This window comes from Pseudophryne corroboree, chromosome 5 (genome assembly GCF_028390025.1).
Source record: "Pseudophryne corroboree isolate aPseCor3 chromosome 5, aPseCor3.hap2, whole genome shotgun sequence".
NCBI lineage: Eukaryota > Metazoa > Chordata > Amphibia > Anura > Myobatrachidae > Pseudophryne > Pseudophryne corroboree.
In genome coordinates, this window is record NC_086448.1 from 115622171 (window position 1) to 115650054 (window position 27884).

General features: G+C 48.5%; 2 protein-coding genes across 4 annotated transcripts in view; one reads left to right on the plus strand and one right to left on the minus strand.

Moving 5' to 3' along the window:
- C5H10orf67 (chromosome 5 C10orf67 homolog) overlaps positions 1–9780 on the minus strand; it is a 283761-nt gene extending 273981 nt beyond the window's left edge. Inside the window, exons 1-2 of the mRNA XM_063921592.1 lie at positions 9536–9780; positions 4040–4160 (exon numbers count right to left, since the gene is read on the minus strand). Coding sequence (XP_063777662.1) covers positions 4040–4160; positions 9536–9657 — 243 coding nt within the window. The 5' untranslated portion in view covers positions 9658–9780. The remainder of the gene's footprint in view (positions 1–4039; positions 4161–9535) is intronic.
- Positions 9781–9992: 212 nt separating this feature from the next.
- The window catches only part of LOC134927324 (ras-related GTP-binding protein A), a 70074-nt gene continuing 52182 nt past the window's right edge, over positions 9993–27884 (plus strand). Inside the window, exon 1 of one of the 3 annotated variants that reach the window (XM_063921594.1) lies at positions 9993–10100. The gene's annotated coding sequence lies outside the window, so the exon portion shown is untranslated. Of the gene's footprint in view, positions 10108–10719; positions 10804–27884 lie in introns of those variants that run through there. The other 2 variants (XM_063921593.1, XM_063921596.1) reach the window with 2 other exon arrangements.

Here is a 27884-nt window from a genome sequence, read left to right on the forward strand (position 1 = left end):
ATCTGTATGACTATACTTGCCCCCACCTGCTTATCTGTTACCTACTTGGCTGTTGTATAGCAAACCAAAGACACATACGCAAGTATACCTGGCCAATAAAGCTGATTCTGATTCTGAAGTGAGATTTCTGGAAATTGAGTATCCATCCGTGATCCGTAAGCAAACAAGTAATCAAGTCGATACTGTGTAGTAGCTGTTCCTCGAACACCGCTTTTATCAGGAGATCGTCCAGGTACGGAATTATTTGGACACCCCTCATGCGTAGTTGTAGCTTAATTTCCGCCATGACCTTTGTGAATACCCTTGGGGCTGTGGAGAGACCAAAGGGTTAGGCCTGAAACTGGAAATGCTGGTCCAGAATCGCGAACCTGAGGAACGCTTGGTGAGGGGGCCAAATTGGGATATGTAGGGATTCCATCTTGAATTTGAACACCCGAACACCCAAAGATACGGGTTCAGGGATTTGAGGTTCAAGATCGGTCGAACAGAGCCGTCCGGCTTTGGAACCACAAAGAGACTTGTGTAAAACCCCTTTGTGTGCAGCTGAGGAGGCACTGGAACAGTAACCCCTGTAGAAAGCAGCTTTTGCACTGCCTGCTGTAAGGAAACCCTTGCTTCCTGTGAAGCTGGTAAGCTTGACCTGAAGAATCTGAGAGGATGGAGCTCCTGGAATTTCAGCCGGTATCCTTGGGATATGAGGTCCCTCTCCCTAGGATCCCGGCAGGACTCTGCCCACATGTGGGTGAAGTGCTGAAGGCGAGCACCTACCTGAAAGTCGCCTTGCTGCTGGGGTCAAATGTCACACGGAGGGCTTCGTGGAAGACGATCCTGAGGTCTGGTCCGTAGGTCCAGCAGCTGCTGGTTTACGGGACTTACCACGAGATCCTCTAGCAGCCTTGTAGGCACCTCTGGCTTTGCCTCTGAATCTGGCCACCCGAAAGGACTACAGGGAGGGTCCAGGATAGGGACACCTGGCAGGTGGCGGGGCAGACGGCAGATATGTAGATTTACCTGCAGTTGCCTTAGATATCCACTTGTTCAGTCTTCTTCCCCAAACAAGGCAACACCTGTAAAAGGAAGGGTTTTTTTAGAATCAGCATCTGCTGACCATTGACGTACCCACAGGGCTCTGCGAGCTGATACGGTCATAGCAGTGGTACAGCTTCACTCATAAAGTTTGCAGCATCTTGGATGTGTTGTAGTAATGGAACTATCTCTTTTTGAGGTAGTGTAAGCAACCCTTTCAGAATATCATCAGACCATTTTACCATGGCTCTAGAAATCCAGCCGCTACACCTGCTGCAGTATAAATTGATTTAAGAGTGGTTTCAATTTTACGATCAACTGGGTCTTTAAGGGAAACAGCCCCAGGTACAGGTAAAACAATCTTATGTGAGAGCCTGGACACAGAAGTATCCACTATCGGCAGGGTTTCCCAGACTTTCCTATCCTCTGTAGGGAAAGGGAATAAATGTAACACCCGTTTAGGGGTAATACATTTTTTTACAGGATTTATCCATGCTGCCTTAGCCAGGGAATCTAATTCTTTAGAAAACGGGAAGGTTGCAGAGGACTTTGGTTTCACATTAAAAAACAATTCCTCTGTCTGTTCTTCCTCCTTATCAGGGATATTGAGCACCTCTCTAATGGCATAAATGAGGGCCTCAACACCCGGGGACAAGGAATTATCCTCGTCCACCTCAGCCTCTCCTTCATCAAACTCTGGTAGCTAAGAATCAGAGTCAGATTGTAATAAGTGAGGGAGAGGGCGTTTGTGAGAGACCAACAGGGGGGGCTAAAGAGCCTGTCTGTGGTCGGTAGCAGCTACCATAAACGTGTTCATAGTTTGTTTCAGGGTCTGTCTTTTTTGCTTAGCTGTAGCTAACTCTGAATTAATACTGGAAATCATAGTTTTAAATGGTTCCATCAACTCAGGTTCCTGCACATTACCTACCTTGTGAAGGAATTGAGCATTGGGTACACATAAGGGACCCCTGTGAGGAAGGTGTAAACCTAGCCTTGCATAAAGTACACACAGACTTATTTGCAGACATGCTTGAGTAAAAACACACAGATTAGTATGAAAACACAGTGCAATATTAGTGAGATATGCACACAAACCCAGACAACCCTGAATGGAGTGACACAGAGAGAATTGGAACCAGCACACTACACCACAGACCGAGCAGTGCCCCGCTGGGTGTTCTTTATGTGTAATCTTCCACAGAGCGGTAGAACCGCTGATTATGAGCTTCCTCCTTCACTATAAGCCCCTGGTACCAGTTACAATAGTGATTCAGTGGGTCTTGGAGGAGCAGTCCCCGCGTGCAGCCTGTATTAGCAGCAGCAGGAAATGGTGCCATTTAGCCTCTGGTCCCGCTCTCCGGGAAGCCCTGCACCCATAATGGCACGCAGTCCCTGTATATTATTTATACTGGTTTTCTCCATAAATTGTGAAAACGAGTGTACACAGCCCCTGTTCACCATGTTGCCAGTCTGGGTACTCAGTGGGCACCGCGGCCCGGAGCCGGGTGAACACTGTCCCTTCATGCCGCCAATTTGCACCGGGGACCCGCTAACCGAGTCCCCGGTGTAATACTCACCGCACCGCGTCAACTTCGGTATCTGTTAAGAAGTGGAGGCATGCTGCCGGCGTGGGCTCACAACCTGGGGATGTGAGAAACAGCGCCTCAGGAGCTCAGTGTCCTGTCAGCTGGGATACGAACCATTAACTCTAAGGAAGTTGGTTCGGTCCCCCCCTCAAGTCCCACGACACAGGCAGACTGGTTGCCAACCAGTGCTGCCTATAAATAACAAACTAAAACTAATTCCTGAAGAAAACACTCTGGAGAGCAACAGAATGCACCCGGCTCCTTGGGCACATTTTCTAAACTGAGTCTGCTAGGAGGGGCAAAGAGGGGAGGATCCAACACACACTATTGATTTCTCAAAGTGCCAGGCTCCAGTGGAGCCGATCTATACCCCATGGTAATATCCTATTCCCCAGTATCCACTAGGACGATAGAGAAATGGATTTTACACATATTGCACAATAAGTATGTTCTTAGGTGTGTTATATATACATTTTTCATGACTTTGTGTAATTTGGATTGAAAGACAATTAATAATTACATATCAATGTAAACTGTGGGCTTTGCCACACATGTCCAGGCTTCTAAATAATCAGTACCAGACTCAGCTGGGGAATACGGTCGTTAGGTCGACACAACTTAGGTCGACAGTCATTAGGTCAACCACTAAAGGTCAACATGTATTAGGTCGACATGTACTAGGTTGACATGTTTTTAATTTTTTTTTTAATTTTTGGACTTTTCCATACTTTACGATCTACGTGGACTACAATTGGGAATGGCAATCTGTGCCGAGCGCAGCGGTAACAGAGCGAGGCACCTTGCCCGAAGCGCGATGGGACACAGTGCACTAATTGGGGTTCTCCGTCACTTTACGAAGAAAACAACACTAAAAAAAGTCCAAAAACCCATGTCGACCTTTTGACCTAATGACCATGTCAACCTAATGACCATGTCGAGCTAAGTTGAGTCGTCCCAACGACCCATACCCCTCAGCTAGGCTGGGGGGAGGTTCTGATATTTGGCAGTAGAAGGGCTTTTCATTTTGCTTGCAGTTCGATCTTTAAATAACAGTAACACATTATGCTTATCGACAATTATGCACAATTAGAATGTAAGCTCTCACAAGCAGGGCCCTCTTTCCTCTTGTGCTTTCATTCTCTTATATACATCCTCGAAGGCAGTTTTCTGTCACCTGATACTTATTTGAGTGTCATCAGCTATGTTTATATACCCTGTGTACTTGTCCTATATTATCTTCAACTGTAAGTCGCTGTTTTCCTGTTTTGCTTATTTGTTTATGTACTCTGTAATTAGGTGCTGCGGAACCCTTGTGGCACCATATAAATAAAGGATAATGATAATAATAATGATGATTAGATGGAAGAAATAATAAACGTATATATAAATATCTGACAGAAGAACTTCTAAGTGAACGGAGCTCTGACCTGTGTTGCAGTTTGCATCACGCTGGTCAATTCCTTAATCTCCAGCACTTCGCTCACGTCAGTCTGTGTAGCGTTATCTGATTCCAAGAGACCAATTCTGAGTTGATTGGAGATTGAACGACTGCAACAAATCAATTGGTATTACAATACATTGGAAAACAGATATGTTAATTGGCTGCATTTCTCTATTTTCAGAACTACCCCCTGTAAAACCATAGTACATGCAGCATACTACCATTTTAGGAGTACCCCTTCAACAATTCCCAGCTTTCATATTGCACTTAGATACAGACCAGAGTGTGCTAGAGGCACCAGAGCAGAGAGCAACACCCCAGGCAGGAAAGAGGAATGCACAGGTGCAGGGTACTAGAATGAACACTAATCATGTCAACATGCATCAGGTCGACAAGAGAATGTTGACATGGTCAGAAATGCTGACATGCATCATGTCGAAAGTGAGCACGGGTGATATTTTGACATGATAGTATATCAACATAATGTATTCAAACAGTCAAGTCAGACCTTTGATAAAGCTGTCTAAGGACAGCAAAACGCGTCAGGATTGCTCCTCCTTGGTCTAAGGCAGTGTTTTCCAACCTCGGTCCTCAAGGCACACTAACAGTCCTGGTTTTAGTGATATCCAGGCTTGAATACAGGTGACTTAATTAGTACCCCAGTTATTTGGATATCACTAAAACCTGCACTGTTGGTGTGCCTTGTGGACCGTGGTTGGGAATGCCTGGTCTAAGGGACTCTGTGGACTCTTACCCACCTTATTACCAATCGGATGATCCTGGTCACACCTGGTCCAAGTACGAAAGGTTAAAGGGATTCTACCAAACACGCTGAAAGCCAGTGTTACTTCGGTGAAATTTTGCATGAAAAAGATCAACGCGAGTAGGACTTTTCCCTTCACAAATACCTGGAGACCGGTAAATATTACAAACGTTTGGGACCTCTGCCATTGGTCGATGACCATGATTGTATCTCTAAATGGACTGTAGCCCACAGAACTGTGCAAAGAAAGTCCCTGATATTTGACCATAAAAGGAGGACATTACTTGATAGTTGCACGACAATAATTTCATATGCTGATCAATAAGTGATTTTATATATATATATATAAACATTTTGTTTTTGACTGTTTGAATATAGTTTGGAAGTCAGCTATATGTTTTTTTAACAATTAACAATTTTAATAAATTATGTCTTTTTAGATTACCATGTTGTCTATAGTAACAACTATCGATTACTACAAGCGATGTTTATTTTTCTGTTTTGTTTGTGTGCATTTAACGTGTGGAGAGTGACTATCTCCATAAAAACAGCTGCTAGGAAAACCAACTCGAAGTAGCGCCTGTTTAGATATATCTTGATATATCCTTTTCTTTGCATATCAACATAATGTTCCTGGTGGCATGGTCGTCACTTACCTGATCCTGACAGTAGCAGCAGCTCCAGCATGGCTTCCAGGCCATGTGACACTTCCAGTGCACACTTCTAACAGAGTGCTGGTTTCTGTGAGCATGTTCTGCCATTCCCTAACCCTGCACCGCTTTCTAGTGCCTACCCCCCCCCCCCCCCCGCCTATCCTATGTCGACATTTCACATGTCGAGATTGTGAACATGTTGACATTCTGAGCATGCAGACATGTTGCCCGTAGACATGTTGGACCATGTCAACATTATGTCGACATGGTAACTGTCAATAATTTGACAGGTATACCTTTTAAAATACTGCAGTTAGGAGTGATACAAAAATATAAGTTTCACTATTATCAAACTGATGCTTTCAGGCAGTTTTGGCACCTAATACAAAGAACAGAATGAATAAATATACTGAAGAGATTACATGTCAGATTGTATACTGACTATACATAATACGTGTTTTTAACTTAATTCTGCTCATTATACGAGTGTGAATAACAGGACTTTGCATGCAGCATTGTACATTCCTTTGTGCATCATATATCCTGTTGGTCAGTAACCCAATCAGTTTGTGACCTTTAGGATTATGCCCTTTTATAGTACTGTCACATCTGAGGCTGCTCAGTAGCACTATAAGTATGTGACCTTCAGGTGGGTCACTAGCCTTAACAGTTTAGACAGCCTGGATGAACCACGGACTGCAGAAGTGCCAGGATGATCTGAATATAACTCAGCCTCTTGACACAGAGGGCGAGGCTCCTGAGTATGCTGATGTGATTGCTGTATTGAACATTTGCTGAATTGATCAATAACCTTAGCTAAGTATACAATACATTCATACACTGTTTTTATATATTCAAGTTGTTTGTTGAAGTACTTTTCTGGGAATCCACCCATCTGGGTCTCTGCGAACTTAACCCACCGGTAACAACTGCTCAGTTTAACCATAATTCCATCTTATGTTTATCATGAGAGGGACATCAGGACTCAGAGCCAGCCCTAACCAATTTGATAGCCTAGGCAAGATTGCGGCTGGTGCCCCTAGCACCGCCGCTAGTTCTGCCTCTGACCCAGCACCCCTCTCCCAGCAACACCCATCACCCCTCACCCTTTGCAATTATCATCCACAGAGCTGTAACTAGATATTTTGGTGCATTGTGCCAGCAGGAGCATTGGAGCCTCTACCACCATATTTTAAATAGGGTCAGCACACAATAGTACCCCCAATTCAAATTATGCCACACAGTAGTGAAGACTTATTCACATCACGTGATAGTGTCCCTAATTCATGTTATGTCACACAGTAGTGTCCCTTATTCACATTATATTACACAGTAGTACTCCTTTACCTTATACACGTAATGCCTCACAGTAGTGCCCCTAATTCACGTTAAGTCACACAGTAGTATCCGTTATTCTCATTACACCACACTGTATTGCTCTTTGCTTATGTTACACCAAACAGTAGTGCCTTTTATACATGTTACACCACACAGTAGTGCCTCTTATACACATAATACCACATAACAATGCTCCTTATGTATTAAACCACACATTAGTAATGCCTCTTACACATTATGCCCCACATTAGTAATGCCCTTGTAGATAATTCCAAGAAAATAGCAGGTTCCAAGTTCTTCTGAAGATAAAACAATATTTATTAAAAGTCCCCGCAAATTTTTATTTTTTTTAAATATCACATAAAACAAAAATCATTTGTTAGTCAGACTGAAACAATCTTTTAAATGGGCACAGAGCAGTGAGAGCAATACAATGCATATGCAGGACCAGGAAGTGAGCACCACAGCAGCAGCTGCACAACGTGCAGTGAAGATAGGAGGTAGCGGATGGTGGGACAGAAGCTGCGGAGACTCAGGTAAGACTCTGTAAGAGGGGGGAGAGCACGGCGGGTAGTCCTGTTTTGAGGTCTCAAAGCCGTTGCCCTTTCTCCCCTAGACTGTGACCGCATCCCGGCGTTCCTGGATAGTAGAGAGCGCCTGTAACAAGGCAAGCTCTGCTTCATACAGGCACCGGTTGAGCGCTGTAAGTCCAGAGTCCCCATACCCGATCTCTGTATTAGTCCACCTGCCTACAGATGCAGGGGTACCCCACGCGCTATCAAAAGTGCACTCTCCCCTATTATACCTCCCGGACATTTGTTTTACTTTTTGGAGCAGCAAGCTCATTTGCATGAGATAATCTAATGCAGGCATGTCCAAACTGCGGCCCTCCAGCTGTTAAGAAACTACACATCCCAGCAAGCCCTGACACAGCTTTAGCATTCTCTGACAGCAAAACTGTGTCAGGGCATGCTGGGATATATAGTTTCACAACAGCTGGAGAGCCGCAGTTTGGACATGCCTGATCTAATGTGTGCATAGAGAAGTGGGACGCCATTCTCTGCCATACAGACACACAGTCTAAAGGTGTGTACACACGGTGAGATTTTTGCTTGCGATTTTGACTATATAGTCATAATCGCAAGAAAAATTAGTGCAGATCGCAAGGTGAAAGTCACCTTGCGATCCCGATGCGATACTGATTCGCGGTCCCACAAGGTCGGTATCCAAAGCCTAGATCAGAGGTTCTCAAACTTGGTCCTCGTGGGCCCACACAGTGCATGTTTTGCAGGTCTCCTCACAGAATCACAAGTGAAATAATTAGCTCCACCTGTGGACCTTTTAAAATGTGCCAGTGAGTAATTAATACACCTGTGCACCTGCTGGGTTACCTGCAAAACATGCACTGTGTGGGCCCACGAGGACCAAGTTTGAGAACCTCTGGCCTAGATAGACTGTGCAGGCAAGTCAATTTTGACTATCTAGTATAAAAGTATAGTCAAAATTTATACTTAGCCAAAATCGCACATAGCCAGTATCGCAAGCACAGTCATCTAGGCTTGCGATACCGACCACATTCCACATCGCACAGTGAGAATCGGGCATAGCCGAAATCTCACAGACCCTCCAACATGACCCACCCCACTAGGTACAAAATGCTCTGTTCCTGGACTTCCCTCTTAATTTATGATTTCCACCTGTGTTGAACTAGTTAAATGATAAGAAACCTGTTTCTTCACAGGTGATGGCAATAATAAATTAAGAGGGAAGTCCAGAAACAGAGCATTTTGTACCTAGTGGGGCGGGTCATGTTGGAGGGTATGATCTCACCGTGTGTACACACCTAAAGTTTTCTCCCACACACGGACTAGTACATCAGGCTGTACACCCAGTTACACTCTGTTCAGTGTTTTAGTCATATATGTCCACATATTGAGATTAATTAAACACTGTCAATTTCCATTACATTGTTTTAAGTATCATAACTTTCAGGCGCAGTTGCAAAAAAACTTTGTTGATTGTATTGTGTCTGAGGCTTTGGGTTCAACCTCATTTGTAATCTTGCTGCCCACAACATAAACCCAGAATAGTGAGCGCAAGGTAAATTAAAAACACCAGATTTACGGACACATGTCAGGGTATGTTCGTGTATTAGAAAATCCACGTAGCCATAGGGATCATCATGGTGCCTTATCACCAATGCAGGGAAATGGCGCTGATGACCCCATCTGACTGTACGTAACAGCTACATGTGAGCCAGGTGCCATCAGGGAGATTTCTAGACTCTTCAGGGAGTCAGGGAGACTGCTGCTATTTTAAGGAGTAAAAGCGCAAGTATGGGCAGACTGCATTTCGGTACCAATGCCTATGATCAGAAAATGTTTTTCCATCAGAACAGGCTAAACTGCGCAGAACTGCAGAGGCTATTTTTTGTATTTATTATTTGTTTGAGGAAAACACACCATATGAGGCGTGTATAATAGGATGTAGCATCCCAGCCCCAGAAATAGTTCATGCTCTTCTTGTGTGAAAATTCTGGGTGTCAGTGCTGTAAAGGCTCTCTACTGTATGTCATTGGGTGACTGTGGCACTTCATTAATGACCCGCAAGTTTCATTAATGAGAACTCAGATTAGGTTTCTGCATGTAAATCCTAATAACATACACAGGTGGAACATTACATATGTATAACACCCTGGCAGATTATATACATGGCGCCCAGGCCGCACCTCTGCTGGATCTCCCGGACATAGGCCTGCACAGCCAGCTCCGCATCCCGGGTATCCTCCATCTCCGAGCCCTCCACGCTATCACCCACCATCCTCCCAGTACTATCGGCGTCTGGTGCCATGACAACCAGCAGGAGCACTGAGGTGGGGAGGAGACACTTCCGGGAGGAACACTCGCGTCGCCGCCATTTTTGTACCTGGCAAAGGATTAATGCTTGCTAAACGCGGCGTACATTCATAGGGAAATAATGTAATAAATTCAGATCCTGCAAGCGGGCTTAGGGCCTGGACAGCCTGAAGCGTACGCCGTCTGCAGAGGTTGGCAAGTCATGCTGGGACTTCTAGTTCCACAACCAGTGAAGTATTAGTCAGAACAATGTGCAGCGCAAGCCAGTGTAATGCGCAGGGACCAGATACCGCTACAGGATTTACTAAACAGTGAGGGTGAATTACACTGGGGAGTTTCTGACATCCGCGCATGCGCAATCTGGCTCCTCGGCACATGACCGGACGCCGGGAGACATATTGGGCGGCCGCAGCAGCTCTGTCCTCTGTCACAGCTCAAGTAAGAGGTTTGTTTTCGTATTTTTTTTTTTTTTTATAACTACGGGTTGCTGTGCGGAGAATAACGGCGATGTAGCGGCCGGGAGTGCGGGTGTCCCCGTATTGCTCAGGGGGCTCCCGGGGGGTGAGCCATTGCTGACACCTATCGCTTCCCCAGCTCCCAGTGTCGCTGTTCTGTGCATGTGTGTGCTCACTGCGTACTAATACTGTATATTGGGTCAATATCGGCACAATATGTCATCTCTGTACAAATCATGGTGCCCATACACTTGTGCGATGCCCTGCGATGTGACATTGTGTGGCATCGCACCTGAAATGCCATAGTGATTACCATCCATGTGATCATGTGATAGATCGCATGGTAATCACGTGATGGGCATGTCACCCCGGCAATATATTGCATGTTAAAAAACAAACAAACATGCGATCGCACTGCAATGCGAGAAATATGTGCAGCACATACTATCATGAGATGCGACATTTGAGCGGTGTGCCCGCGCATCGTGTCTCATGGTACCTTAAATCTGCATACAATTCTTTGATTTCTCTCACAGATCCGGTCGAAATCGAAGGATAGCACCTAATATCTCACAAGTGTATGGGCACCATCAGAACGATCTATTGACCAGTGTCAGAAGATATCACGTGCGACCCGGTGCAGTGTAATGAAGGACGGAACGAGGGGGCAATATGGATAGTCCGGGGTGATTGGAAATTGTCTGTTGTCCTAGTGTGTACCCACCCTATGGCTGGGTACACATCAGACGATATATCTTCCAATCCTGCAGATTGGAGCAATATATCGTCTGATGTGTACCCATGATTGTGCGCACCTGCCCGCCAACATAAGGGTAATCCCATCTGCTGTTCTGCACATCAGATTGGACAACCCGGTGGTTGACAGCATGCAGCTGAATGCGGCAAATTAACAATATGTTGCATGCTATATCAATCTGCCTGTACAGGCGACCATTGTATCGGTTGGCTGCAATTTAAGTCGTCCTAGTGTGTACCTGGCCTCAAGTTGCGTACACACTGGATGATGTTGTGTACAATGTGCCCAATTCGAAAACACCATTCACAGTGTTGTCCAGTTTGTATGCACTATGTCGCTGACGATGCGCGTCATCAGCCACTTCCTCATGCTGGTCCAACGGGTGACATCGCCCAGCGATCATCTGCTCATATCCCCCCGCAGTCATTCATCGCTGACGACATCGCATCATTTGTGCGTCATCTAGCGTGTTCCTGGTCTTACACCTGATGGCTGTAAAGAAAGTAAAACCACACTGATTGCTTTTATGTTCCCCCTGTTTGTTTTGGATGGTGTCTGACAGTATTGATGAATCTGCTTAAAAATTTCCGGTTGTATAAATCCTAAGCACCCTCTAGTATTGTTTCTGTGATAGCACAAGTTGTTGGGGAAAAGATGAAGAACTGTGTTTAGTAAGCAGAGAGCACCTGAGATTAATTCTATCCTATTAATCCTATATATTTTTTTCCTGTGTTAACCCTTTGATAGAGCAAACAAAGCGTTAAAAAAGCCTATTACCAGGGCAGGCGCTTTACTGCTTGTTATACGGTAAACATAGTAAACACAAATCTCTTCAGAAATAAGCGTGGGTGTGTTGCGATTGTTTTATAGGTGTGTTGGATCCTGCAGCTGCTTCCATGTATGCAGCTTCACTGATGCTGGTGTCTTATTTCCATGGGGTATTCAGAAGGCCAATAGTGATCTGCATGTGATGCTACATCTTTGTACGCTACTCCTTGGGTTTGCAATGTTGCCAGTGGGCATCTCAGTACACGTGGCTGAGGCATTTGCTATTTTTGCATAGTGTCTGTGCATTAAAGATGCTGCGGCATTAGCATACAATCCGAATCCGGCCCAGTATTAGTAGTTGCTGCCCATTGATAATAAAGGTTTGTTAGTATCTATTGTAGCTGAACTGACAGTCAAATATTTATATCAAGACATATATTGTGTTTCAGTTATCTCGCAGCAGGTTTACATTTACTGCTACCACCAAGTCCCATATGGACAATTGGGATGTGTCCCCTTCAGATGCAGAGTTCTGAATATAGCACTTCCAACAGACTCTGTATTCATTGAAACTATTGACTCTGGGGGTCATTCTGACCCGATCGCACGCTGCAGTTCGCAGCACAACGATTGGGTCGGAACTGCGCATGCGCCGGTGTGGCAGTGCGCCGGTGCATGCCAGACATCTGAAGGCCGCCGTTACCTAGCGATCGCCTCTGGCTAACTGACAGGCAGAGGCAGTCGCTGGCTGGGAGGGGGCGTCACGGCAGCGTTTGGCCGCCGTTTTCGGGGCACGGTCCGGCCAATGCAAGTGTGGCCGGACCATGCGGGGGGGCGGGCAGCAGCGGCTGTGTGACGTCAAACGCAGCAGCTGCGACCCGGGCAGCAACGAGTAACCCCCGGCCAGCCGCAGGAGCTGCGCTGGCCGGGAGTTACTCTTTCAAGTACAAAAGCGCTTTTGTACTTGTGCGGGGTGGGGGGCCGGACTGACATGTGGGGCGGACTAGCCCTGTGCTGGGCGTCCCCCCACATGTCAGGGAAGGTGATCGTAGCTGTGCTAAATTTAGCACATCTACCATCATCTCAGAATGACCCCCTCTGTTTGCCTGATATGAATAGCAGAATGCTTGCATAAATCTGATTCCCATTAATTGCCATGCCAGCTTCAGTCACCAACACATGAGAATTTAGGCAGAGGCGTAACTAGGGTTTTCGGAGCCCAGGGCAAGATGGAAAATGGCGCCCCCCCCAAAAAAAAACAAAAAACCACACACACAAAAAGAAGTGGGCGTGGCCACACACCAGGAGGGGTGTGGCTATGCTCCAGAAGGGGTGTGGCCACTGAAAATGGCCCACAGTGCCAGTTACATTGCCCCACAGTGCCAGTTACATTGCCCCACAGTGCCGGGTACATGCCCCACAGTGCCGGGTACATGCCCCACAGTGCCGGATACATTGCCCCACGGTGCCGGATACATTGCCCCACGGTGCCGGATACATTGCCCCACGGTGCCGGATACATTGCCCCACAGTGCCGGATACAATGCCCCACTCAGTGCCGGATACAATGCCCCACTCAGTGCCGGATACAATGCCCCACTCAGTGCCGGATACAATGCCCCACTCAGTGCCGGATACAATGCCCCACTCAGTGCCGGATACAATGCCCCACTCAGTGCCGGATACAATGCCCCACTCAGTGCCGGATACAATGCCCCACTCAGTGCCGGATACAATGTCCCACAGTGCCGGACACATTGCCCCACTCAGTGCCAGATACATGCCCCACTCAGTGCCAGTTACATTGCCCCACAGTGCCGGATACATTGCCCCACAGTGCCGGATACATTGCCCCACAGTGCCGGATACATTGCCCCACAGTGCCGGATACATTGCCCCACAGTGCCGGATACATTGCCCCACAGTGCCAGTTACATTGCCCCACAGTGCCAGGCCCCACTTGGTGCCAGATACTTGCCCCACTGTGCCGCCGGACCCCCCCCCCCCCCCCGTCACTCACCGGCCGCTGGCTTGTTGTTATGTGAGGGGAGGAGAGCGCAGCGCAGCGCCTCTCCTTCCCCTCACCGCTCCAGGTCTCCGGCGGCTGTCTGGCGCCTGTTCGCTAGCCAATCAGAGCTCGCGGACCGGCAGCCAATCAGGAGCCGGTCCGCAAGCTCTGATTGGCTAGCGCCGGAGACCGGACACAGCAGCGCTGCTAGTGCTGGCAGCGGCGGTGAGGGGAGGGAGAGACGTTGCGCTCTCCTCCCCTCACATTTAGGGTTGACGGGGGCGAGTGGGGCATGATGCCCTGGACGCCGGCGGCGCCCCCCTCTCCTGGGCCTGCCAAGGCGCCCAGGGCACGTGCCCCACTCACCCTACCCTAGATACGCCTCTGGATTTAGGTGAAATAGTCGCTAATAAATACTGGTATAAGAAGCTCCATGTCTTCCTGAAGGTGCTGCAAATGGAGAGGCATCTCCCTGCACTCCTATCTACATAGCAGTGTACGCTGTAGTGCTTGGATGATACTGGTCCCATAGCTGTACCAGTGCCAGCATGCAGCTGAGCTGGAAAGGATAGGCTTGAAACAGCTGTTTGACAACTTGACCGTCGGCTACGGTGTGGAAAATGAGCAGAAGCGCTCTGTCTTTTGTTGTTTAGCGCCCATAAGCTGGATGGTAGTGTCAGTGTGTGGCTTACAATGTGATAGATTGTGCATTAGCAACCATTATAGCAACATGCCCATGACTCTGCCCTAAGACGGTCCATCTCTGCGTACGCTCCTTGTCACCGCCCAAGAATGTCCAGTACATGTTCTAGATATTTCTAAGACTATTCATCTCCATCACAACTGTGACAAGTACGCATACTGTCCAACATCAGCAGTGTGTCCGACTCAAAATCATCCCTTGGATCTTCCATTCAGTTCAACTTTAATATTTCTCTACTATTATGGTTTGTCACTGAAGAACATTCTGGCAGCTAATTAAATGGGAACAAAAAGTGTGACTGAAACATGAAAGTGAAAGAATTTCTACAGAGGGGAATAATATAGCTTTCTGCTGCGGGGTACACTGGGCTCCACAAGGAATGGACAATGGGGTGTAGAGTAGGATCTTGATCCGAGGCACCAACAGGCTCAAAGCTTTGACTGTTCCCAGAATGCATAGCGCCGCCTCCTATATCACCCCGCCTCCCTGCACAGGATCTCAGTTTTGTAGTTGGTGCTGCAGTAGCAGGCACATAACAGAGGGGCTGCTCCAAGCAGCCCTAAGAAGAGCTTTTTTTCTGAGGAAAAAAGTGAGGACTTCAAGGGCAGCAGCAGTGTTACATGTCAGTGGACATTCACGGCTGCAGCTCCGGCTCTCCCCAGCGACGCTGTACACTCCCGAGCCCTGGTTGCCGGGTAACTACAGCAGGAGACTCCGGTTTTCTTCTTGTCAGGCACACACGACGGGGGCTCTCCGGAATCGCGTGGCCGCGCTTCGGGAGGTGGTAAGTGGGTCCTGCTTGCGGGACCCGGTCTTTATCGCGATCCGGAGCGGTCAGTGGGAGGCGGGCCGCACGCGCTGGCGGTGGACACTCTGGCAGTACAGGCGATCCCACTAGATCACCAGGGCATGGGACAGGTCAGGTTTTCTCTATAAACCGTTTTATTAGAGCCCGCAGTACCCGGTGGTTTTGCCAGCAGGGGGATAGAGCTTGGACCTGAAGCCCCTCCCCTAGCCCCAGGGCGCCATTTTCTGCAAATGTTCCCGCCCTGGAGCTGCATATCTGTCTCTCCCTCACTCCCTGGCAGTGTCTGCGGCGCCATTATCCCTCAACTCACTGTTCCTGGGAATGCTTGGGCAAATCCTCCTGTGTAAAGCCGCCTGGTTGTCAGTGCTGTGACTTTACAAGACACTTAAGTATTCTACCTGCCTTTTCTCTAACGTCCTAAGTGGATGCTGGGGACTCCGTAAGGACCATGGGGAATAGCGGCTCCGCAGGAGACTGGGCACATCTAAAGAAAGCTTTAGGACTATCTGGTGTGCACTGGCTCCTCCCCCTATGACCCTCCTCCAAGCCTCAGTTAGATCTCTGTGCCCGAACGAGAAGGGTGCACACTAGGGGCTCTCCTGAGCTTCTTAGTGAAAGTTTTAGTTTAGGTTTTTTATTTTCAGTGAGACCTGCTGGCAACAGGCTCACTGCATCGAGGGACTAAGGGGAGAAGAAGTGAACTCACCTGCGTGCAGAGTGGATTGGGCTTCTTAGGCTACTGGACATTAGCTCCAGAGGGACGATCACAGGCCCAGCTTGGATGGGTCCCAGAGCCGCGCCGCCGGCCCCCTTACAGAGCCAGAAGGCAGAAGAGGTCCGGAAAATCGGCGGCAGAAGACGTCCTGTCTTCAACAAGGTAGCGCACAGCACTGCAGCTGTGCGCCATTGCTCTCAGCACACTTCACACTCCGGTCACTGAGGGTGCAGGGCGCTGGGGGGGGGCGCCCTGAGACGCAATAAAAACACCTTGGATGGCAAAAAATGCATCACATATAGCTCCTGGGCTATATGGATGCATTTAACCCCTGCCAGAATCCATAAAAAAGCAGGAGAAAAGTCCGCGAAAAAGGGGCGGAGCCTATCTCAGCACACTGGCGCCATTTTCCCTCACAGCTCCGTTGGAGGGAAGCTCCCTGGCTCTCCCCTGCAGTCACTACACTACAGAAAGGGTTAAAAAAGAGAGGGGGGCACTAATTAGGCGCAGTATTAACTATACAGCAGCTATAAGGGGAAAAACACTTATATAAGGTTATCCCTGTATATATATATAGCGCTCTGGTGTGTGCTGGCAAACTCTCCCTCTGTCTCCCCAAAGGGCTAGTGGGGTCCTGTCCTCTATCAGAGCATTCCCTGTGTGTGTGCTGTATGTCGGTACTTTTGTGTCGACATGTATGAGGAGAAAAATGATGTGGAGACGGAGCAGATTGCCTGTAATAGTGATGTCACCCCCTAGGGGGTCGACACCTGAGTGGATGAACTGTTGGAAATTACGTGACAGTGTCAGCTCTGTATAAAAGACAGTGGTTGACATGAGACAGCCGGCTACTCAGCTTGTGCCTGTCCAGACGTCTCATAGGCCGTCAGGGGCTCTAAAGCGCCCGTTACCTCAGATGGCAGATATAGACGCCGACACAGTTACTGACTCCAGTGTCGACGGTGAAGAGACAAATGTGACTTCCAGTAGGGCCACACGTTACATGATTGAGGCAATGAAAAATGTTTTACACATTTCTGATAATACGAGTACCACCAAAAAGGGGTATTATGTTCGGTGAGGAAAAACTACCTGTAGTTTTCCTGAATCTGAGAAATTAAATGAGGTGTGTGATGATGCGTGGGTTTCCCCCGATGATAACTGATAATTTCTATAATGTTATTGGCATTATATCCTTTCCCGCCAGAGGTTAGGGTGCGTTGGGAAACACCCCCTAGGGTGGATAAAGCGCTCACACGCTTGTAAGGGCTCTACCCTCTCCTGAGATGGCCGCCCTTAAGGATCCTGCTGATAGAAAGCAGGAGGGTATCCTAAAATGTATTTCTCTAACGTCCTAGTGGATGCTGGGAACTCCGTAAGGACCATGGGGAATAGCGGGCTCCGAAGGAGGCTGGGCACTCTAGAAAGATCTTAGACTACCTGGTGTGCACTGGCTCCTCCCACTATGACCCTCCTCCAAGCCTCAGTTAGATTTCGTGCCCGGCCGAGGTTGGATGCACACTAGGGGCTCTCCTGAGCTCTTAGAAAGTTATAGTCTTAGAATTTGTTCTTTTCAGTGAGACCTGCTGGCAACAGGCTCACTGCAGCGAGGGACTAAGGGGAGAAGAAGCGAACTCGCCTGCTTGCAGCCGGATTGGGCTTCTTAGGCTACTGGACACCATTAGCTCCAGAGGGATCGACCGCAGGCCCAGCCTTGATGTTCGGTCCCGGAGCCGCGCCGCCGTCCCCCTTACAGAGCCAGAAGCAAGAAGATGGTCCGGAAAATCGGCGGCATGAAGACTCAGTCTTCACCAAGGTAGCGCACAGCACTGCAGCTGTGCGCCATTGCTCCTCTCACACACTTCATACTCCGGTCACTGAGGGTGCAGGGCGCTGGGGGGGGGCGCCCTGAGGCAGCAATAAAAACACCTTGGCTGGCAAAAATACCTCAATATATAGCCCCAGGGGCTATATATGAGGTAAATACCCCTGCCAGAAGTTCATAAAAAACGGGAGAATAGGCCGCGAAAAAGGGGCGGAGCCTATCTCCTCAGCACACTGGCGCCATTTTCCCTCACAGCTCCGTTGGAGGGAAGCTCCCTGGCTCTCCCCTGCAGTCTACAAGGGTTAAAAAAAGAGAGAGGGGGCACTAAATTTAGGCGCAGTATACATTATATATATAGATATAAAGCTATAGGGGACATAACTCAGTTAGTCCCTGCAGTATATAGCGCTCTGGTGTGTGCTGGCATACTCTCACTCTGTCCCCCCAAAGGGCTTTTGTGGGTCCTGTCCTCGTTTAGAGCATTCCCTGTGTGTCTGCGGTGTGTCGGTACGGCTGTGTCGACATGTTGAATGAGGAGGCTTATATGGTGACGGAACAGAGGCCGATATATGTGATGTCGCCCCCTGTGGGGCCGACACCAGAGTGGATAGAGAGGTAAAAGGTATTAACCGACAGTGTCAACTCCTTACATAAAAGGGTGGATGACGTAACAGCTGTGGGACAGCCGGCTTCGCAGCCCGCGCCTGCCCAGGCGTCTCAAAGGCCATCAGGGGCTCAAAAACGCCCGCTCTCTCAGATGGCAGACACAGATGTCGACACGGAGTCTGACTCCAGTGTCGACAAGGTGGAGACATATACACAATCCAATCCGTGACTTGATCCCGGCAATAAAAAATGTGTTATACATTTCTGACTTTAACCTCTATAAATGGGTTTTAGGTTTGGGGAGAAAAAACAGGCAGTGTTTTGTTCCCCCATCAGATGAATAAATGAAGTGTGTGAAAAGCGTGGGTTCCCCCGTTAAGAAACTGGTAATTTATAAAAAGTTACTGATGGCGTACCCTTTCCCGCCAGGAGGATAAGTTACGCTGGGAGATATCCCCTAGGGTGGATAAGGCCCTCACACGTTTGTCAAAAAAGGTGGCACTGCCGTCGTAGGATACGGCCACTTTAATAGGTACCTGTTGATAAAAAAAACAGGAGGCTATCCTGAAGTCTGTATTTACACACTCAGGTACTAGACTGAGACCTGCAGATAGTGCTGCTGCAGCGTGGTTGGTGACCCTGTCAAACAGGGATAATAGTTGGCAAACATAAAAACATATTAAAGACGTTGTCTTATATATGGGGGATGCACAGAGGGATATTTTGCCGGCTGGCATCCAAAATAAATGTAATGTCCATTCTGTCAGGAGGGTATTAGAGACCTGTCACTGGACAGGTGATGCTGACTTAAAAAGCGCATAGAGAGCCTTATAAGAGTGAGGAATTATTTGGGGATGGTCTCTGGGACCTCGTATCCACAGCAACTGCTGGGAAGAAATAATTTTACCTCAGGTTTCCTCACAGAAAAAGGTACAGTCCTTTCGGCTTCAAAAAAGCAAGCGGGTCAAATGGCGCTTCCTTTCTGTACAGAGACAAGGGTAGAGGGAAAAAGCTACACCAGTCAGCCTGTTCCCAGAATCAAGATTCTTCCCCCGCCTCCTGTGAGTACACACCATGACGCGGGTGCTCCACAGGTGTAGCCAGGTACGGTGGGGGGCCGCCTCAAAAATTTCAGCAATTAGTGGGCTCGCTCACAGGTGGATCCCTGTTTCTTCCAAGTAGTATTTCAGGGGTACAAGCTGGAATTAGAGATGTCTCCCCCCAGCCGTTTCCTAAAATATGCCTTGCTGACAACTCCCTCAAGCAGGGAGGCTGTGCTAGAGGCAATTAATAAGCGGTATTCCCAGCAGGTAATACTCAAGGTGCCCCTACTTTAACAAGGACGGGGTTACTATTCCACACGGGTTGGGGTACCGAAACCGCATGGTTCGGTGTGACCCATTTTATATTTAAAATCCTTGAACATAAAAAAATTCAAGTTCAAGATGGAATCGCTCAGGGCGGTTATTGCAAGCCTGGACGAGGGGGATTACATGGTATCCCGGGACATCAAGGATGCTTACCTGCATGTCCCCATTTACCATCCTCGCCAGGAGTACCTCAGATTTGTGGTACAGGATTACCATTACCAAGTCCAGACACTGCCGTTTGGACTGTACATGGCACCGAGGGTGTTTTATCAAGGTAATGGCCGAAATGATGATACTCCTTCAAAAAAAGGGAGTTGTAATTATCCCGTAATTGGACAATCTCGTTATAAGGGCGAGGTCCAAGGAGCAGTTGGTAGTCGGGGTAGCACTATTTTGGAAAGTGCTACAACAGCATAGGTGGATTCTAAACTGTCCAAAGTCACAGCTGGTTCCTATGACACGTCTACTGTTCCTGGGGATGGTTCTGGATGTCATCTCTAGTCAGAGACCTCCTGAAACCAAAATAGGTAGCGGTGCATCATTGCACGCGAGTCCTGGGAAAAATGGTAGCTTCTTACGAAGCAATCCCATTAGGCAGGTTCCATACAAGAACTTTTCAGAGGGACCTGTTGGACAAGTGGTCCGGATCGCATCTTCCGATGCATAGGCTGATAACCCTGTCTCCAAGGACCAGGGTATCTCTACTGTGGTGGCTGCAGAGTGCCCATCTTCAAGAGGGCCGCAGGTTCGGCATACAGGACTAGGTCCTAGTGACCATGGATTCCAGCCTTTGAGGCTGGTGGGGCAGTCGCATAGGGAAGAAATTTCCAGGGACTTTGGTCAAGTCAGGTTATTTCCCTACACATAAATATTCTGGATCAGAGGGCCATTTACAATGCCCTGAGGCCAGCAAGGCCTCTGCTTCAAAACCAGCCGGTACTGATCCAATCAGACAACATCACGGCAGTCGCCCATGTAATCAACAGGGCGGCACAAAAAGCAGGATGGCGATGGCAGAAGCCACAAGGATTCTCCGATAGGCGGAAAATCATGTGTTAGCACTGTCAGCAGTGTTCATTCCCGGAGTGGACAACTGGGAAGCAGATCTTCTCAACAGACACGACCTCCACCCGGGAGAAGGGGGACTTCCTCCAGAAGTCTTCCAATAGGATTGTACACCATTGGGAAAGGCCACAGGTGGACATGATGGCGTCCCGCCTTAACAAAAAGCTAAAAAAGATATTGCTCCAGGTCAAGGGACCCTCAGGCGATAGCTATGGACGCTCTGGTAACACTGTGGGTGTACCAGTCGGTTTAGGTGTTCTCCCCTCTGCCTCTCATACCAAAGGTACTGAGAATAATAAGAAGGCGAGGAGTAAGAACGATACTCGTGGATGGCCAAGAAGAGCTTGGTACCCAGAACTTCAAGAATTTATATCAGAGGACCAATGGCCTCTGCCACTCAGTCAGGACCTGCGGCAGCAGGGGCCCTGTCTGTTCCAAGACTTACCGCGGCTGCGTTTGACGGCATGGCGGTTGAACGCCGGATCCTGAAGGAAAAGGGTATTCCGGAGGAAGTAATTCCTACGCTTACTAAAGCCAGGAAAGTGGTTACAGCAACTCATTATCAACGCATATGGCGAAAATATATTGCATGGTGTGAGGCCGAAAGGGCCCCAACAGAGGAATTTCAACTAGGTCGATTTCTGCATTTCCTGCAAGCAGGAGTGACTATGGGCCTTAAATTGGGTTCCATTAAGGTACAGATCTCGGCTCTGTCGATTTTCTTTCAAAAAAGAACTAGCTTCAGTACCTGAAGTTCAGACATTTATAAAAGGAGTGCTGCATGGTCAGCCCCCGTTTGTGCCTCCTGTGGCACCTTGGGATCTCAACGTGGTGTTGAGTTTTCTTAAAATCACTTTGGTTTGAACCACTAAAAACCGTGGATCTGAAATATCTCACATGGAAGGTGGTTATGTTATTGGCCTTGGCTTCTGCCAGGCGAGTATCAGAATTGGCGGCTTTGTCTTGTAAAAGCCCTTGTTTGATTTTCCATATGGATAGGGCAGAATTGAGGACTCGTCCCCAGTTTCTCCCTAAGGTGGTGTCAGCGTTTCACCTGAACCAGCCTATTGTGGTGCCTGCGGCTACTAAGGATTTGGAGGACTCCAAGTTGCTAGACGTTGTCAGGGCCCTGAAAATATATGTTTCCAGGACGGCTGGAGTCAGAAAATCTGACTCGCTGTTTATCCTATATGCACCCAACAAGCTGGGTGCTCCTGCTTCTAAGCAGACTATTGCTCGTTGGATTTGTAGTACAATTCAGCTTGCACATACTGTGGCAGGCCTGCCACAGCCAAAATCTGTCAATGCCCATTCCACAAGGAAGGTGGGCTCATCTTGGGCGGCTGCCCGAGGGGTCTCGGCTTTACAACTTTGCCGAGCAGCTACTTGGTCAGGGGCAAACACGTTTGCAAAATTCTACAAATTTGATACCCTGGCTGAGGAGGACCTGGAGTTCTCTCATTCGGTGCTGCAGAGTCATCCGCACTCTCCCGCCCGTTTGGGAGCTTTGGTATAATCCCCATGGTCCTTACGGAGTTCCCAGCATCCACTAGGACGTTAGAGAAAATAAGAATTTACTCACCGGTAATTCTGTTTCTCGTAGTCCGTAGTGGATGCTGGGCGCCCATCCCAAGTGCGGTTTATCTGCATTACTTGTACATAGTTATTGTTAACTAAATCGGGTTATTGTTGAGCCATCTGTTGAGAGGCTCTATTGTTTCATACTGTTAACTGTGTTTCATATCACGAGTTGTACGGTGTGATTGGTGTGGCTGGTATGAGTCTTACCCGGGATTCAAAATCCTTCCTTATTGTGTACGCTCGTCCGGGCACAGTACCTAACTGAGGCTTGGAGGAGGGTCATAGTGGGAGGAGCCAGTGCACACCAGGTAGTCTAAGATCTTTCTAGAGTGCCCAGCCTCCTTCGGAGCCCGCTATTCCCCATGGTCCTTACGGAGTTCCCAGCATCCACTACGGACTACGAGAAACAGAATTACCGGTGAGTAAATTCTTATTTTACACACATACTGGTGTTATACTGCGACCAGCAATTGCCTCAGCCTGGATGTGCAGTGCTGGGTTGGCGTGGTCGGATTCCCTGACTGAAAATATTGATACCCTAGATAGGGACAGTATATTTTTGCCTATAGAACATTTGAAAGATGCATTTCTATACATGCGTGATGCACAGCGGAATATTTGCCGACTGGCATCAAGTCTAAGTGCGTTGTCCATTTCTACCAGTAGAGGGTTATGGACACGTCAGTGGTCAGGTGATGCGTATTCCAAACGGCATTTGGAAGTATTGCCTTATTAAGGGGAGGAGTTATTTGGGGTCGCTCTTTCAGACCTGGTGGCCACGGCAACAGCTGGGTAATCCACGTTTGTACCCCAGGTCGCCTCTCAACATGAGAAGACGCCGTATTATCAGGCGCAGTCTTTTCATGGACAAGCGGGCAAAAGGTTCCTCATTTCTGCCCCGTGACAGAGGGAGAGGAAAAAGGCTGCAGAAATCAGCCAGTTCCCAGGAACAGAAACCCTCTCCCGCCTCTGCCAAGCCCTCAGTATACGCTGGGGCTTTACAAGCAGAATCGGGCACGGTGGGGGGCCCGTCTCAATGAATTTCAGCGCGTCAGTGGGCTCACTCGCAAGTAGACCCCTGGATCCTTCAGGTGATATCTCAGGGGTACAAATTAGAATTCGAGACGTCTCCCCCTCGCCGTTTCCTAAAGTCGGCTTTACCGATGTCTCCTTCTGACAGGGAGACAGTTTTGGAAGCCATTCACAAGCTGTATTCCCAGCAGGTGATAATCAAGATACCCCTCCTGCAACAGGGAACGGGGTATTATTCCACACTGTTGTGGTACCGAAGCCGGACGGCTCGGTGAGACCGATTCTAAATCTAAAATCTTTGAACACTTACATACAGAGGTTCAAATTCAAGATTGAGTCACTCAGAGCAGTGATTGCGAACCTGGAAGAAGGGGACTACATGATGTCTCGGGACATCAGGGATGCTTACCTTCATGTCAAAATTTACCCTTCTCACCAAGGGTACCTCAGGTTTATGGTACAGAACTGTCACTATCAGTTCAGACGCTGCCGTATGGATGGTCCACGGCACCCCGGGTCTTTACCAAGGTAATGGCCGAAATAATGATATTCCTTCGAAGGAAGGGAATTTTAGTTATCCCTTACTTGGACAATTCCCTGATAAGGGTAAGATCCAGGGAACAGTTGGAGGTCGGTGTAGCACTATCTCAGGTAGTGTTGCGGCAGCACGATTGGATTCTCAATATTCCAAAATCGCAGCTGGTTCCGACGACTTATCTTCTGTTCCTAGGGATGATCCTGGACACAGTCCAGAAAAAGGTGTTTCTCCCGGAGGAGAAAGCCAGGGAGTTATCCGAGCTAGTCAGGAACCTCCTAAAACCGAGCCAAGTCTCAGTGCATCAATGCACAAGGGTTCTGGGTAAAATGGTGGCTTCCTACGAAGCAATCCCATTCGGCAGATTCCACGCAAGAACTTTCCAGTGGGACCTGCTGGACAAATGGTCCGGGTCGCATCTTCAGATGCATCAGCGGATAACCCTGTCACCAAGGACAAGGGTGTCCCTCCTGTGGTGGTTGCAGAGTGCTCATCTTCTAGAGGGCCGCAGATTCGGCATTCAGAACTGGGTCCTGGTGACCACGGATACCAGCCTGCGAGGCTGGGGAGCAGTCACACAGGGAAGGAATATCCAGTGCTTATGGTCAAGCCTGGAGACATCACTTCACAAAAATATCCTGAAGCTAAGGGACATTTACAATGCTCTAAGCTTAGCAAGACCTCTGCTTCAAGGTCAGCCGGTGTTGATCCAGTCGGACAACATCACGGCAGTCACCCACGTAAACAGACAGGGTGGCACAAGAAGCAGGAGGGCAATGGCAGAAGCTGCAAGGATTCTTCGCTGGGCGGAAAATCATGTGATAGCACTGTCAGCAGTATTCATTCCGGGAGTGGAAAACTGGGAAGCAGACTTCCTCAGCACGACCTCCACCCGGGAGAGTGGGGACTTCACCCAGAAGTCTTCCAATTGTTTATAAACCGTTGGGAAAAACTCGACAGGTATTGCGCCAGGTCAAGGGACCCTCAGGCAATAGCTGTAGACGCTCTGGTAACACCGTGGGTGTACCAGTCAGTGTATGTGTTCCCTCCTCTGCCTCTCATACCCAAGGTACTGAGATTGATAAGATGGAGAGGAGTAAGCACTATATTCGTGGCTCCGGATTGGCCAAGAAGGACTTGGTAACCGGAACTTCAAGAGATGCTCACGGAGGATCCGTGGCCTCTACCTCTAAGAAGGGACCTGCTCCAGCAAGGACCCTGTCTGTTCCAAGACTTACCGCGGCTGCGTTTGACGGCATGGCGGTTGAACGCCGGATCCTGAAGGAAAAACGGCATTCCGGATGAAGTCATCCCTATCCTGATCAAAGCCAGGAAGGATGTAACCGAAAAACATTATCACCGCATTTGGCGAAAATATGTTGCGTGGTGCGAGGCCAGTAGGCCCGACGGAGGAAATTCAACTGGGTCGATTCCTACATTTCCTGCAAACAGGAGTGTCTATGGGCCTGAAATTGGGGTCCATTAAGGTTCAAATTTCGGCCCTGTCAATTTTCTTCCAAAAAGAACTAGCTTCAGTCCCTGAAGTTCAGACGTTTGTAAAAGGGGTACTGCATATACAGCCTCCTTTTGTGCCTCCAGTGGCTCTTTGGGATCTCACTGTAGTTTTGGGTTCCAAAAGTCACATTGGTTTGAACCACTTAAATCTGTGGAGTTAAAATATCTCACATGGAAAGTGGTCATGCTGTTGGCCCTTGCCTGGGCCAGGCGCGTGTCAGTATTGGCGGCTTTATCCTGAAAAAGCCCTTATCTGATTTTCCATTCGGACAGGGCGGAATTGAGGACTCGTCCTCATTTTCTCCCTAAGGTGTTTTCAGCGTTTCACCTGAACCAACCTATTTGTGGTGCCTGCGGCTACTAGGGACTTGGAGGACTCCAAGTTGCTAGACGTTGTCAGGGCCCTGAAAATATATGTTTCCAGGACGGCTGACTCGCTGTTTATCCTGTATGCACCCAACAAGCTGGGTGCTCCTGCTTCTAAGCAGACTATTGCTCGTTGGATTTGTAGTACAATTCAGCTTGCACATTCTGTGGCAGGCCTGCCACAGCCAAAAATCTGTAAATGCCCACTCCACAAGGAAGGTGGGCTCATCTTGGGCGGCTGCCCGAGGGGTCTCGGCTTTACAACTTTGCCGAGCAGCTACTTGGTCAGGAGCAAATACGTTTGTAAAATTCTACAAAATTGATATCCTGGCTGAGGAGGACCTGGAGTTCTCTCATTTGGTGCTGCAGAGTCATCCGCACTCTCCCGCCCGTTTGAGAGCTTTGGTATAATCCCCATGGTCCTTACGGAGTCCCCAGCATCCACTTAGGACGTTAGAGAAAATAAGAATTTACTTACCGATAATTCTATTTCTCATAGTCCGTAGTGGATGCTGGGCGCCCATCTCAAGTGCGGATTGTCTGCAATACTGGTACATAGTTATTGTTACCAAAAAATCGGGTTATTGCTGTAGTGAGCCATCTTTTCTAGAGGCTCCTCTGTTATCATGCTGTTAACTGGGTTCAGATCACAAGTTGTACGGTGTGATTGGTGTGGCTGGTATGAGTCTTACCCGGGATTCAAAATCCTTCCTTATTGTGTACGCTCGTCCGGGCACAGTATCCTAACTGAGGCTTGGAGGAGGGTCATAGGGGGAGGAGCCAGTGCACACCAGATAGTCCTAAAGCTTTCTTTAGATGTGCCCAGTCTCCTGCGGAGCCGCTATTCCCCATGGTCCTTACGGAGTCCCCAGCATCCACTACGGACTATGAGAAATAGAATTATCGGTAAGTAAATTCTTATTTTTAGTCAGTGTTAGTTAAGAAAGAGTGCACTTAGTCAGGGTTTCCTAGTACAATTACCCTGTGATATACATCCACTTCTTACTGTGTACTGTTATATCGATTGTTATATAGCTGTGTAAGCTAGTCCAGTGCAGTATTATTGTTAGTAATAACCTCTGCATTGTACAGACTGTGACTATTTGTGTGTGCATTTGATAGCTGAGTGGTGTCCATTTCGTGTCTTTAACTCAACCTGCTATCCCAATATTCTATAACCTGAGGGGGCTTGGTGCATCAGGTTTTATCTAATATAGAATTTTCGCAAAGATATACTGTATTACGGATTTCTCTAACGTCCTAGTGGATGCTGGGGACTCCGAAAGGACCATGGGGAATAGCGGCTCCGCAGGAGACTGGGCACAAAGTAAAAGCTTTAGGACTAGCTGGTGTGCACTGGCTCCTCCCCCTATGACCCTCCTCCAAGCCTCAGTTAAGATTTTGTGCCCGAACGAGAAGGGTGCAATCTAGGTGGCTCTCCTGAGCTGCTTAGAGTAAAAGTTTAAATAGGTTTTTTATTTTCAGTGAGACCTGCTGGCAACAGGCTCACTGCATCGAGGGACTAAGGGGAGAAGAAGCGAACTCACCTGCGTGCAGAGTGGATTGGGCTTCTTAGGCTACTGGACATTAGCTCCAGAGGGACGATCACAGGCCCAGCCATGGATGGGTCCCGGAGCCGCGCCGCCGGCCCCCTTACAGATGCTGAAGCAAGAAGAGGTCCATAAATCGGCGGCAGAAGACTTTCCTGTCTTCATAAGGTAGCGCACAGCACTGCAGCTGTGCGTCATTGCTCTCGGCACACTTCACACTTCGGTCACTGAGGGTGCAGGGCGCTGGGGGGGGGGGGGGGGGGTGACCACGGATGCCAGCCTGAGAGGCTGGGGAGCAGTCACACAGGAAAAAAAAAATTTCCAGGGCTTGTGGTCAAGCATGGAAACGTCACTTCACATAAATATCCTGGAACTAAGGGCCATTTACAATGCCCTAAGTCAGGCAAGGCCTCTGCTTCAGGGTCAGCCAGTATTGATCCAGTCGGACAACATCACGGCAGTCGCCCACGTAAACAGACAGGGCGGCACAAGAAGCAGGAGGGCAATGACGGAAGTGGCAAGGATTCTTCGCTGGGCAGAAAATCATGTGATAGCACTGTCAG